General features: G+C 41.0%; 1 protein-coding gene and 1 pseudogene across 1 annotated transcript in view; both read left to right on the forward strand.

Moving 5' to 3' along the window:
• Panx1 (pannexin 1) overlaps positions 1 to 4,865 on the forward strand; it is a 40,479-nt gene extending 35,614 nt beyond the window's left edge. Inside the window, exon 5 of the mRNA XM_027951394.2 lies at positions 182 to 4,865. Coding sequence (XP_027807195.1) covers positions 182 to 261 — 80 coding nt within the window. The 3' untranslated portion in view covers positions 262 to 4,865. The remainder of the gene's footprint in view (positions 1 to 181) is intronic.
• A 7,234-nt stretch (positions 4,866 to 12,099) lies between these two features.
• LOC114105028 (cyclin-dependent kinases regulatory subunit 2-like) lies at positions 12,100 to 12,377 on the forward strand (annotated as a pseudogene).
• The last annotated feature ends 2,311 nt before the right edge of the window (positions 12,378 to 14,688 follow it).

Genomic DNA, 14,688 nt, shown 5'->3' on the forward strand with positions numbered 1-14,688 from the left:
CTTTTAAAAGGAACCAAGAGAGTTATTGATTTAATTGTTGCCTTGACCTAACTCGCTGCTTTGAAATTAGGCTAAGGAGTAAAGCAAAGTAGATAAAAAGGATCTTTTAGAAGAGAAGTTACTTAGTATTGATACTTCTTGCTACATGCCTTTCATAAATATTTGCTTTCAATTTTGACAGATTTGGACATACACAGTGAAACTAAAACAAGTAATGGAGAGAAGAATGCTCGACAGAGACTTCTAAATTCTTCTTGCTGATGATTTTGTTCTTGAACTACCAATCTGTGACTTCTGTGACATGAATTCATTTTGGCTAAAGCACCCTGGTTGGGTTCACAGCTGATCTGTGGTAAATGAATGGGTCTTGGTAGAGAGATTGAGCTTGTCTTACCGAGGAACATAATGGGCAGCAAGATATTATGAAGAATGGTTTGTGACTTTCTTATGAGAAGCAACATGAAGATTGCAAACTCTAGCAAATATACATGTGTTAAGTCTTCATCAGTGAAAAGAGGAAGGATTAGTAAGAGCAGTGAAGAGCCATTCAGAGCTTCGGAAAAACAGCTTTCAGTACCCATGCTACCACAAGACCGAGAGCTACTAGAAAGCAGGCACTTTGGGAGGTTTGTTTTATGAAATAATAATAAACATGTCAGAATATAAGTTAATATGAATCTTCTTACATGCCCTTACTGACTTGGACAAGAAAAGCCTTCACTGGATAATTGAGGACCACTAGGTTGACCTGAGCCTGGCAGGGTCCTCAGCTGGGTATAGTATGGTGTCTTGGCTCTCATCCACTTGATCCGTCTCCACAGTTCCTCGTCAGCCTTGGCCAGTTGTGGCCCTCTCACCACTGTGTGTTTCACTCCTCTGTGAAGGGCAGCGGGCCCAAGTGCTCATCTGGCTGAAAACTTAGTTAATGAGATAGATTATAAAGGGTGCTCAGTTAATACCACAGTGACCTCAGTTCAAGAAAAAAGGCTTTGGAAGAGAGCCCAAAGGACAAATCTGAGATTATAGAAGAAGCAAATTCAGTCACTTTCAAAGAGGTTATCTATAGAGCGTTGTCAAACACATCTAAAACAGAATTCTACTCAAATATTATCAGAACACAGGAATGTTTACAGTCAAGGACACTTGGCCTAATATGATTAGAGCACATAAATGACATTTGACATATGGTGTTCTTGGAGCCAGCAGTATATTTTATTTGTATTTAAGTACAGCTTCTAAAAATGTGTTTTCACTCATACAATGTCAGAATTGAGAATTTTTGAGAAGAACATCCTAGTATTGATGGAAAATTGTAACATAAATGTTACAAATGGTTGAATAAGAATGGATACACTATTTCATAAATATTTAAGGCTAACTCATAATATGTTAAAAAAAACTTCACATTTCTGCCATGTAAATATATTGTATGTTCCCATTTTATACACAAAAACCTCTAATCTTTGGTTCTTCCAATTTAATTCTTACAACGTTAATACATTGCTTACACGAGTAACCCTCAGGAAGCTCAGAGTTTACTTTTGGCCCTCGAGGAGAGTTGTTTACCTAATCTGATAGCATTCTGGTGAAGAACAGAAGTTGTATAAGCTGCTATCTGCCTTTCAGAATATACAGAAAAGCAGATTTTATTTGTACTTCTGTGACAGTTTCTGAAGAGGACAGCTAATGACAAAATATCAAGGATGCAATCAGTGCTTTAAATTATTGTCCATTGCATGATATTTATTACTCTTGAATTATACTGTGACTTAGAAATGGCAGTAATCTAAGTCATTGATTTTGCTACTTTTATATTGTTGTATCTGAGATAATCTACCATAATTCTCTGCTTTCTTTATTGAAAATTTGAAAAGATTTTTAAAATATATTTTTCTAAGTTATGATTTTTTTTTCAGAAGCAGCATCTTCCCTGTGGACTACCCCTAATTTGTATTTTGAAATGGTAAAAATGGATATTTTGGGGAAACTAGGAACTCTCCAAGTCCTACCACTTATAATACTTTCATCAGAGTTCAAATAATTGGGGGCCTTGACTTCTGCTTCACTTAATTTTCCCAGTCTCACTTTCTGAATTCCAGTAGGATCTGCAGTATCCCAGGAATCAACTAGGCACTTAGCCATGCAGATACAAATAGGAAGGACCCATGTTGGAAGACTTGAGAATCTCGTAAAAGGCTACTAAGAAGAGAAATATCACCCACAATAAAAGCCCTGCTAGAAAATCATCAAACGCTCCATGTTCTTGGGAGACACCATATTGTCTCTTCCCCAACCCCACCTGCCCCCACATAGCTGATTTTAAGAATATAGTTATAATTTTTCCTAGAGGCAGATGAACCTCTTAATAGTCACAAAACCTCTAGGTTGATGTCTGGGCAAAACAATATCATAGATTGTGATTTTGAACAATTACCCTCTCTACCTTCCTTCAGGGGAGCAGGGAGAATAGCTGTGGAGTAGTTGATGATGAGCAATAGCCATAGCTCTGAAAAGTTGGTGTGGATACCTGGCGACATATCTTGGCCTTGAAAGTTAATTCTTCCAACCACTGAATTGTTGGCTTGGTGGACCGCTTTTGGGAGCCCATCTCTGAGGGCGAGGAGGAATGCTTTCATCAGCACTCACTGCTTTATGAAGGACACACACAGACCCTTAATGGCCACTCCGGGACTGCTGACTTGGTTTCTGGCTCATGTCTTCCTCGGGAACTACTGTGAAGCTGCTGAACCGACTCACAATAATAGTGTGGCAGCTGGGAGCAGCACAGATATTCCTAAAACAGTGTTCCAGCACACCTTTAATTTTATCAAGCAACAGGCAGAGGCCTCTAATATAGAGGTTCTTAAACTATGGGGGGCTATAAACCCCTTTGCAAATATTTTTAAAGCTACACACCCTCTCATACAGACACCAAAAATTCTATATATGCTTCTACATCTTTGAAACATAACTCCAAGAGGATCTTACCTGTGTATCTGAGGAGAAGCAGCTGTGGCCTATTGGAAGAGCCAGCCCCTCGTAGATAATAGGGCTCCTCTGCTCTTGAGGACACTACTTCTGAATCAGGCCTCAGATGTGGGTTTGCTTAATTAAATCTTATTTGTGTATTTTTGAGTAATTGCCTTCATTTACTAGAGTTAGTCCAAAAAAAGTCAGTAAAAGAGTAAATGGAGCAGCAGCGGGCCTGGAGTGAGCAGGCAGCTGTTTTTTCCAAGTCACGAGGCTAATGCCTTGTTGTCTTCTTTAAGTCATTGTCCCATCCAGCCTCACCCAGGTGTGGAGAGGGTGGACATAGCATGGATAAAATGTGTCGTCCTTCTTCAGAGATGTGCTGTGAGAAAGCTAGAAACTTCCATCTGTGTGGTGGGTCTGGTTTGCACATTTATGCTTTGTGTGTGGAAACTCCGTTTATTACATACCCTTTCCCATCCAGAGTGAGTTGAGGTGGCCTTTGTTCCTGTGAAAATCTGAGAAACAGATTGTTACACACCTTTCCTTTCTAAAAGCCTTTAGGTTTGGTTTATTTTGCTTATGTCAGTCTAGGTTAAATAGGAGATCTCTGGGGGTGTGGGGATTATCTACTGCTGTATCACCACAAGTTCCTGAAATAGTGACTCATACATAATAGGTATCCTATAAGTACTTGTTGAATAAATGAGCAAACTAACTGTGAGAACCAACCCTAGTTTGTTGACGACTAGTAATGTATTTTTAAAGGCATATGGTCCTCTGCAAGAGACAGGAGGGAGGGGAGGCTCATTTAACCTCTTGGTAAAGAAAAGTATTTCTGCAAATGACTAGCTCTCCACTGTAAGCACTGATAGTTCTAGCTTATTATTGTGGAGTGAGTCATGACCACTTTCCAAGTTCAGTACAAGTTTGATATTATCTTGCAGTGATTAGAGAAAATGAAGTTTTAAAAGTCCTGGTCTTAGTCCCCAGAATAAGTCTCTTAAAAGGAGATGTGGATTGAAATTTGCAATTACCAGTAATAGAGGTTTTATCTGAGGGTGAGGTTTTATCTGGGCAATCGCTGGCATTTGACCCTATTTCTCATAGGAACAGTGAACCCTTTTTTAAAAGATTGACAAAGATGTTATTATGTTGTGGAATGTGATAGATGTTAATTCGTGATTGGTTTTCCTACCTGCTTATTAAATGTATTGTGTTTCTGGGTCCCCGTTAGCTGTAAAAATACTTTGTCACTAAAGCATGCAATTTGAGCAGTCATTATTCTTCAGGTTCCATAAAGTTATAGAAGTTTCTCATGTCTTGAAGTGTTTTCCTTTTTCCCCTGCCCATCAGAGGAGAAAAATCCTTGTAGGATTCTACAGTGTTATTAGTGTCCCCTACACAAACTGAAACAATCAGCTCCTCTTTCACAAGTTGACTTCTTTAAATCACCATAATTACAGTTTAATGGCTTTCAGTAGAGTGATGCTGATTGTGCAAGTTAAATTCTTTTCAGTGGCTGAATTTCTTCAGAACTTCTGAAGAAAAAATATGCACTTTGCTGTGTCATTTGGTAAGAATGCTGCCAACCGATGAAGAACAACTTTAAAAATTAAGTTCATGAATTTTATTCCATGAAGATCTGAAGATGAGAACAAATGATGTGTTAGAAAATGATTATTCTTGAAAACACAGGAATTTTGAAAGTGGTGCATTTTGGTGGCTGTCCCTGTTATATTTCATATCTCCATGTAAGTTACTCAGCCAAGCTCTGCATCTGACCAGGCTGACTTCCATGTAAAGAGGGTTGGAAGCTGAGAGCTTAGGCTGGTGTGAGACAAAGGTGAAACAATGTTTTAATTCTGCACTGTGGTGTCCCCCCAAATAAAACTTCTCTAAGTAATAAAAAGTGTCTTAATGTTTCTTGCCTTATCCCCCCAAAAAAACCAAATGCAGAATATTCTCTCTGATATGCAGATGCTAATACAATAAGGGGGGCAGGGCGGGGGAGAATAGAAATTCATTGGATTAGACAAAGGGGAATGAAGGCAAGGGAGGGGGGATGGTAATAGGAGAGACAGTAGAATGAATTGGACATAACTTTCCTGTGTTCATATATGAATACACAACCAGTGTAACTCCACATCACGTACAACCACAAGAATGGGAAGTTATACTCCATGTATGTATAACATGTCAAAAAATGCACTCTACTGTCATGTATATCTAAAAAGAACAAAAAAAATTTTTTTAAATGAATAAACAAAATTCTTGCCTTCCCTTTACTTCATGGAAGGTATAACAGGACATCAGTTCTGAAATGTCTTGAAGCTCCCTCCCCACTGGCTGGATGCATAAAATTGAGTAGGCTCCATGGAATTTGTTAAAATCCAGCTGGCAATAACTAAAGAAAATGCTTGATTAAAGGCCTATAGACTCTGGGATATCTAAAGCAGAACTCACATGCTTTCTGAGAGTTATTTGTCTGAGCTCGGGAAGGAAGGAACAGGGACCATATGCAGATAAACGCGTGATCCTGCCCACCTTTTACTGTAATAAACCAGAGCCATGCCATGCACCGGAGCATAGTACAGTGCCTCACATATACTAAGCACTCCATAAATACTACTAGCTTCGGTTATCCTCAGTACTCCCTGCTCCCCAAAGTTTATCTTTGGGGAATATATACCCCTTCCCACTCCCCAGCTGTTCCTCAGGGGGCCATCCCCAGGATGCAAACTAAGTAGCTCAAAGCAACACATGCTTATTATCTTGTGGTATTCTTGAGTTAAGAGTTTGGACAAAGCCTAGCTGGTCTTTTACTCAGGGTCTCACGGGTCACAATCAAGATGTGGACAGGTTGTAGTCTCATCAGGAGGTTCAACTTGGGAAGCTGCTGCTTGTAAGCTACTTTGCGTTCTCAGCAGAATTCAGTTTGATTAACTTAAAATCAATTAATTTTGGACCTTAATATGTCATCTGCAAAATTTCTCCTTCCATATTCTGTTGGCTAGAAATAAGTCTCAGGTCCTACCCAAACTCAGAGGAGATTGTATAGGGCAAGAACTTAAGGAGAAGCATGATCCATCTGCCTAGATGATCCATACTGTCTCTGAAACTAGTTCCTATGCCTCCTCATTCATCTGAGGCTGCTCCATTCTTAGTGCTGTCTTCCAGGCCCTTGTCTCTTCCTTAGTGACTGCCTCAAAAGGTCTTATGGGTCTAACCCATCTTCTACATGCCTGTCATTGGGCTTGCTAGAATGCAAATCTGATGATGCCAACCTGTCCTACCACATCCTCCATCACCACTTTTAAAGCCCTCAGGACTCTGGATTTTAGGATAATGAGCATTTTTTTGTGGTCTAGTCCATATCAGGGGCCATGGGCCACCCCTGCCCACCTCTTCAGGATCACCCCCTACCTCCCTCCTCTCATGCAGTCACACACACTGGTCCTTAAAGGCCTCTGCTTTCTCACTCTTCTTACTGTTCCCACTTCCCCACACCTTCTGTTCAAAAACCAGCACCAGCATCTCCTTCAGGACATTCCCAAGCTCCCCTTCTTCCTCTGGCCTGGTTTTGGATGGTCCTCCTGTGCTCACCATCGCTCACTGCCTCAGTGCTTAGAACTCTGCTGCATTTTTATGCCTTCTCCTCTGTCCCTCCCTCAAGACTGGGAGGCCAGGAAGCAGGCTTCCTCCTTCCTGTACGCCCAGCACCCAGACACTAAGGAATTACTTACTTATGCCCCCACTCCCTGTGAGTACCTTCTGACAATGCCCCCATGTTAGGGACAGCATCAGATTAAAAGTGAACTCTACCCTGGGCCAGTCTTCCATCTCCACCACACTCCTTGCATTTGGTCTGGTTTGAGGGGGCCAAGTATACCTCATCTTCCAGTTACTTCTTCCACTTTAGGCACTGAGGATTTAACCCAGGGCTTTCTGGAGCATTTCTAAGTAACTTTCCTTGGCAGTGTTTTCTCCCATGTACATTCACACCAGCTACCCTGAGTAGCCAGCTCATTTCATTTTCAGTGGTTTCTCACATACACCACCTTGTTTGAGTGCAGCTGGGTGTATGTTGACTTAAGGTATTGATGGTCATTATAGTCAGAACAGCAATAGAGTTTTTGTTTATAAGAGGTTTATTCTGTGATCCCCCTACCCAGGCAGGGGAAGAGAGAGATGTTGAGCTGGAGGCTTCAGGCCCTTCCAGATGAAACTGGTTACGGTATCCAAACAGAAAAACAATTGAGAATTTGCAGATCCTACCTCCTCCCCCCTCCAATAACATCAGTGTGCTAGGATCCCCTCTTTGAAAACAACAGAAAAAGAGAGAATATTATGGGGTTTTTTATGTTATAACAGAGCCAGGGCAGGTCCCTCAGGGAGAGAAATAAGAGGACCCTCTGAATGAAGAGAACTAAGAATACATTTTCCAAGAAACCTGTATCAATATGTCTTTTCTCAGACACAGGAAATGAAAAACAAGGGAAACTAAAGTGTTATCAAAAATCACTTCCAAATCCCCAGAAATGAAATTTGCATTACCACAGGAAGCAAAGATTGTCTAGTACAACTTGAGCTTCCATGGAAACTTCAGGAAAATAAAAGGTAATGTTCTAACAGTAATTTCAGAGGTAAAGAGACTCGAAGATTTTAACATTCATCTCGTTTGTTCATTTTGAATATCAAGACTGCCTGCTAACAAAGGAAGCATTGTTAAGTACAGAGGCCCTTGAGGCTCCTTACCATCTTGCTAAGTACTTTATAAATAATATCCCCCCCTTGAGAGAAGGAAAGCTTCATTTCAGAAAGAAGAAATTTGTACAAAATGATGGCTTCTGCAAAGAGGAGCAAAAGAAAGCCTAATCTGTAGATAGAGTCAGAATGGTCTAGACCATCTGGCCAACAGAATATAATGCAAGACATGTTAAGTAATTTTTAAACTTTCTAGCCACATATAAAAAAAGGAATGATTGAAATTAAAATTAATAATTACTTAACTAACCTCTCCAAAATATTATTTCATCATGTTATCAATATAAGAAATATTTCATACCAAATTTTGAAAAAAAAATATTTTTTACTTATAGTACATCTCACTTAAAATACCCAGGAGTCACGTTTGTTTAGTGGCAGCTGTATTGACGCATGTCTACTCCCACCTAATGGTATGTACTTTGTGTTGGGTGCAGAGCAGGCTGAACTGTGTTGTCTGCAGGGCAGGCTGAACAGATGTTGGCTGCAAGATAGCCCACACACTCAAACCCCCCTCTATCTGGTCCTTTATCACCTGTTTGCCTCAAGTCTGAACATTCAACCCTGTTCAAGGCTGAACACTTAACCCCCCCCTTGGGTCAACAAGGCAGCTTGCAGACCCAGAGGCCCCATTAGATTTGGGCTATAAAAACTCCCTCCTGCCAGGCCCCCCTCTCTCTCCCTCACTCTCTTGCTCTTTCTCTCTTGCTCTCTCTCTCTTGCTCCCTCTCTCTTGCTATCTCTCTTGCTTTCTCTGTCTCTCTCCTGTGTGCGCTTCCTCTCTCTCTCTCTCTCTCTCTCTCTCTCTCTCTCTCTCTCCTTTCCTTCTTTCCTTTCTCTTTGTTGCACTGCTGCAATAAAGATCTTTTGGTTGCTCCGAGTGTTGTGGTCACTTTCCTTTCACTTTGGTGTCCCTGCATCCTTATCAGTGCCTTTCTTTTAGTATGGGATTTTCTGTCCATAAAGTATACCACCTTTCTGAAAGATTATCTGTCCTTCTACACAGAATTAATTGACTGGGTGCTTATTCTCTGTTGTTTTGAAACTCAACAAATCTGTGAGTGCTTTACCATCAGCTCACGGCAAGTTGCACATTAACCCATTAAGTCCCAAGTTTTCAATTCTGTAAATATTTCAAGGAAATTGACACTGATGCATTAAAATAGGTTGGAAATAATAATCTAGAGCTTATTGTGTAATTTATTGCCATTAGTAACATTAAATACATTAATATTATCATGAATCATTCACCTATTGCTTTTATCAAAACCACAGAACTCTAAAAACATAAATATTTCAAAGTTACAATTAGTGTTATATTTGTTGCTCTATTTATTTTTTTAAGTGTTCCATAAATGAAACAAAAATGGAATGATGGGCCGGGCGCAGATGGCACATGCCTGTAATCCAAGTAGTTTGGGAGGCTGAGGCAGGAAGACCACGATTTCAGAGCCAGCCTCAGTAATGGTGAGACACTAAGCAATAATCAGTGAGACCTGTTTCTAAATAAAATACAAAATCGGGCTGGAAATGTAGCTCAGTGGTCCAGTGCTTCTGAGTTCAATCCCTGGTACCCCCCAAAAAATAAATAAAATAAAAATTGAATGATGGGCTGGAATAGGTTAAATACCTCCTAGCTTTGAAGCAGGTTTGGTCTAGAGTGAGAGCTGGTGGTTGCTTCCCCAGCCCCTACACAGTTTTGTCTTAAGTGTTGTTGTCTTGTTTGCTCATTTGCTACGTATCCTTGTTCTCTTCAAACAGGTTTGTGAACTCTGATAAATTCAGGCATCTTGTGTTAATGTCTTCTTAGTAGACTTTGTTACAAAATTATTCAATGACAATTGGTAAAGCATGGTAAAACATACTGTTCAAGACCATCTCAATAGGTATAGGAGGCATTTCAATGGGATTATTGCAGTGGAAGACTGGGCTCAACTCCAAGTACAGAGTAACTGGAAATATATAAACAAGAAGAATGGGCATCAGTGGTAGAAAGTAACTAAGGTGGATCATTGGAGGTTAGGGGGATTCTGGGTCCCTGGACCTGACAGGGTTCTTGCTAAAGACAGGCCAGGGTGATTGGACATCACCTGGGGGATAGTGGAGGATGAGGAACCTGATCAGATATGGAGATTAGGTATTGATAGTAGAGGGTTCTTGCTAAACTGATTTAGCAGGGTTCTTACTAACAACTGTATAAGGAAGTTCCCAGATGAATGTAGGAGAAGACTCAGGAGACTGACTACAGTGTGTTCAAGTGAAGAATCTTTGTAAATCATACCACCCCCAACCTCAGTCTACCACTTGCTAAGCACATAGCAAGTTGAAGGGAGATGGGAGAGGACCTAGGGAAAATCAACAAGTGGCTGATGAGTGTGTTTCACTCCTTGAGATCAAACTGCAGATGCTCAGTCATTCTTTATTCTTTAACCAGAGCTTTGATGGATAGGCCTAGGGTTAGATGTGTAATAAAAGGGTATGGTAGAAGAGTACCTCTGAAATGAACTGGCTGTCATAGACTCCCACTGCCAAGGTGGGGAAAAAAAGTCACACCTATGTGCTCTCTTGAAGAAGTGAAGATTTTGAAACTGTATAGGCCAGCTTCTGGCAATTCCTTTTCATACCCAAAGCCCTGGGATGGAGAAAGAAGCTCATGGCTTTTGGGTCAGAGAAATTAAATCAAATCCTTACTCTACTATTTAGAGCTATATGACCCTATAGGCCCTCTGCGATTTTCAGATCTTTCATTTATAGAATGGAATAACAATATCTCAAACACGTTTTTGTTGTTGTTGTTTTTTTATTTTTAATATTGAAGTAATTGTGGACAAATAAAAAGTTGCCAAAATAGCGAAAAAAGAACAGAAGTCCCTCTATCCTAACCCAGCTTTCCTCAATGGTAACACCTTGCATAGCATAATGAGAGTACAATTGGTCCAAACTACAAACTTTATTCAGATCTGACTAGTTTTACATGCACTCATGTGTGTGTGCATGCACACGTGTGTGTATAGTTCTATGCAATTTCACCACATTGATTGATTTGCATGACCATCACAGCAATCAAGGTAAAGAACATCATCATGGTTTAAAAAACAAACAAACAAAAAACTCCCTCAAGTTGCTCCTTTATAGCCATGCTCCAACCCATAACCTATTCCTCATCCCTGGCAACCACTAATCTGTTCTCCATCTCTATAATTTTGTAATTTTGAAAAGCTATTAAAATGTAATCATAAAACATAATGTGAGATTTACTTTCTTTCTTTCTTTTTTTTTTACTCAGGATAATTCTTCCAAGAATATATAAGTAGTTTGTTCCTTTTTATTGCTGAATAGTGTTCTATAAAACTTGTTTGGGGGGACTCCACAAAAAGTGTATAAAGGTAAGTCACCAACACAATACTTAGTAAATGTCAGGTCTTCTTTCCTGGCCTCTAATTCTGAGCTCTTGCTGAAGATAGAGAACAGTTAGGGCAGTAGTTCTCAGTGGCTGTGAACTCACCCTCCTTCTTCCCCCATTGCTCTGTCTTTTCTGTAAAGCCCTGTGGTGTGATCACAGTCCTGTCTCTTCCTTTTAGAGTCAAGGATAGGAAGGTTCAAAGAGGTGTGGCCAGGAGTATCAGACCCTTGGTCCCTGACTCTCAGCCCAGAGCCCTTTTCACTGTACTGTGCCTACTTCCTGCCCACAGTCTATGCCAGCTGGTGAATTCTGCACTTAGCCCTGGATAGTCTTTGGGTAGCATGTCAGCTGGGAAACTGGGCTCCTAACCAAGCTGGTGAATCATCCCGGAGCACTGATCAAGTTGGCACAGGGAGCCAAGGATGCTCATTTTCTCCCAAGATACAAATCTCCTGTGCAGAAAAACCCTTCAGGACTTCAACTTCTGCCCAGTTGAGGTGAAATTGGCATGCATCTGTCAAACAGAGGTTCTTCAAACCCCTCCTGGGTCAGGTGGTAGCATATGGAGAGAACATGCAGCAAGGTACTAGGCTTGTGGAGTTTCCTAGGAATGATGGTGGCAAAAAGGAAGGGGAAGGTCAGGGAGAGGAAAGCTTTGTTTCCAACTATAACATCACCACTGACTCATTGGCCCAATTAGAGTCTTGGACTAAATAACCTCTAAAGTGTAACAGTCTGTACTTCTCGGGTCTCCTTCTTCTCCCAGAGTGTCCTACACTAGCTCCCCAGAACCCAGACAGAAGGAAAAAAGGGAATTAATAATTCTTGAGCACTTACATGCTAGTCACTTAAAAATACACCTCAGGAGTCGATGCCCTGGCCTGAAATGGACGTGTTCTGCTTCGCCCATTCTGCAGTCAGGTTTCCGCCTCGTTTCTGCCCTGCTGCGTGCCAGCAGTATGGCCCCTAAGCAGATCTACTACTCAGACAAGTAGTTCGACAAGCACTATGAGTACCAGCATGTCATGTTACCCAGAGAACCTTCCAATCAAGTACCCCAAACTCATCTAATATCTGAAGAGGAGTGGAGGAGACTTGGTGTCCAACAGAGACTTGGCTGGAGAAGCTACCCGGGAACCCCAGCTGGCATCTAGGCTGTGTTCATTACATGATTCACAAGCCAGAACCACATATTCTTCTCTTTAGACAACCTCTTCCAAAAGTGCACCACAAATGAAGTCTATCTGGGATCATCAATTAAATCTTTTGCAAATTTAATGTACATGTGTATATAAGGTAGTATTCAGTGAATACTTAAAAAATGTACAAATCATTCATCCAGACCTGTGCATGAGCTGTAATCTTCACAGCAACAGGGCTCGGTTAAATGCAACTGCAAGTAGGTTATTGTAAGGTGTTTAAGATAAAATTTCTTCTCATCAGTTTTTCTCTTAATATAAGTGCCTGTTTGACATTACCTGTTACTTTTGTTAAATAAAGTCTGTATTTTGCATTTACCATTGCTTGAAGTTAACAGGGTATATTTTCTTTCATTTAATTCGTGACTATTGAAATCAATTTTAATTTTATAATTTTATCCCTGAGGAAATAAACTTACATGAAAGAAAGAAAGAAAAAAGAATACACTTCAGCTCACAAATCTTCAGAATGCAGGAAGGATGCTCCCTTAGTTGTGGGGTGAGGGACACTTAAGGAATGGCTTCTCAAGACAAGCTGCCTGGATTCTGATGTCAGGCTGCCCCCTGACTGACCCTGACTCCTGACACTGCTAAGTTTTGCTTTCCTGGCCTGTAACAGATGAGTTGTGCGGTTTGGATAAATATTAAATTTGATTAAAGGCACTAAGCACAGTGTCCGGATATGATAAATAGCCTTTTTATTTGTTTTTAAAGTCTAGTAGCATTTTCTTTGCTCACAAATCCCAAACTATGGGAGCTTAAGAGAAAGGCAGCGGGGTGCACTGAAAAAAAGGCTCAGTTTGGATTTTGATGTCAGAAAATCTGGCGTGGAGTCTTAGCTCTGATCCTCCTCACACGTATGCCCTGGGGGTTACTTATAGTGTTTTTCTCTGTACTATTGTCTTCCTTTCAGGGTTGTTCCTAGGATTCAATTAGATAATATACCTGACACTCAACGGGAGCTCAGAAGATAGTAGCTATTTTTCTTACCTCAAATAGAAACACTCAACAGCTAAGTGAAAGTGAAGTCATTTAGCCGTGCTTCTTGGAACTCAAAGGTGAGAATTCAGCCGGGAGCATCCTGGAAAGAGCAGTTGCTAAAATAGGAAAACCCCATGTTTTTCAAGGGTAACCCTCTGCCCCACTCTTCAACCCCAGGTTTTGTCCTTGGACCCTGTGGAGTGGCATCAAAGATTGGGCAGAGCTGTGAGGGTGAGGGAGGTATTTTCAAAACTATTCAGAAATGGGAGTAGGAAAGATAGTGGAGTGAGATGGACATCATTATCCTAGGTACATGTATGATTGCACGAATGGTGCGTCTCTACACAGTGTACAACCAGGGAATTGAAATTTTTGCGTTCTATTTGTGTACAAAGAATTGAAATGCATTCTGCTGCCATGTACAACTAAGTAGAAAGAAAGGGGGGAGAGAACCCTACTCAGGAATATTTTTGACTCAGAGAGCCCCCAGACGATGAGCCAGATGGGCACAGTGGGCGTGAACCTCCCCAGCATATGGAGCTGAGGCTGGAGAAGCTACCCCGGGAACCCCAGCCCACAGGCCACTGCGCAAGATCGCGTGGGCTCTGCAGACGCACACGGGCTCCCGCAGCGTCATTGCTCCATTCCTGGGCCGGGGGCACCAGCTCATCCTCCCCGCCTGGCAGCCGCAGGTGCCAAAACTGGCTGTGGCTCTTCTGTTTCTATTCCCCCCTTTCTCTTTTGTCATTTATTCATGTTATTTTTAATTTTCAGAAATGAAGCAGGCTATTCATGAGAGAGAGAGAGAAATTTAGAGAATACAGATATATATGGAATAAAAATCCACCATCCATTGCTGCCTCTACCCGACAGAGTCGCAATGGTGGCTGAGTGACCAGTCTCTTGCTTCTTGCTGATCTTGAGTTCCTACTCCCCATGTCAAGCTACATCTCCAGACATCTGCCTTGTTCTTCTGCTTAATGATTTAGGTCTGAATTGTTCCGAAAGGGAAAGAGCACCATAGTTTTCTAACACATATATTTAAGAACATCTTTCTTTCTTTCTTTTTTTTTTCAAGACACCAGTTGTTTGTTCTTTTTAAAAAATTCTTTTTTCTTAATTGGTGCATTGGAGTTGTCATAATGCTGGGATTTGTCTTAACATGTTTGTACATGGACACAATATAAAAATACGATTTGTCCAATATCACTCCCAGGATTTCCCCTTTCCCTTCGCCTTCCTCCTTCTCATGGTGCCTTTCCCTGAGATCTGCCTATCCCCACCCATCTCCACTTTCTTTTCCTTTTTCTTCTCTAGCTACTACATACAAGAGAAACATGACCTTTGACCTTCTGAATTTGGCTTATT

This window comes from Marmota flaviventris, chromosome 9 (genome assembly GCF_047511675.1).
Source record: "Marmota flaviventris isolate mMarFla1 chromosome 9, mMarFla1.hap1, whole genome shotgun sequence".
In the NCBI taxonomy this organism is placed as follows: domain Eukaryota; kingdom Metazoa; phylum Chordata; class Mammalia; order Rodentia; family Sciuridae; genus Marmota; species Marmota flaviventris.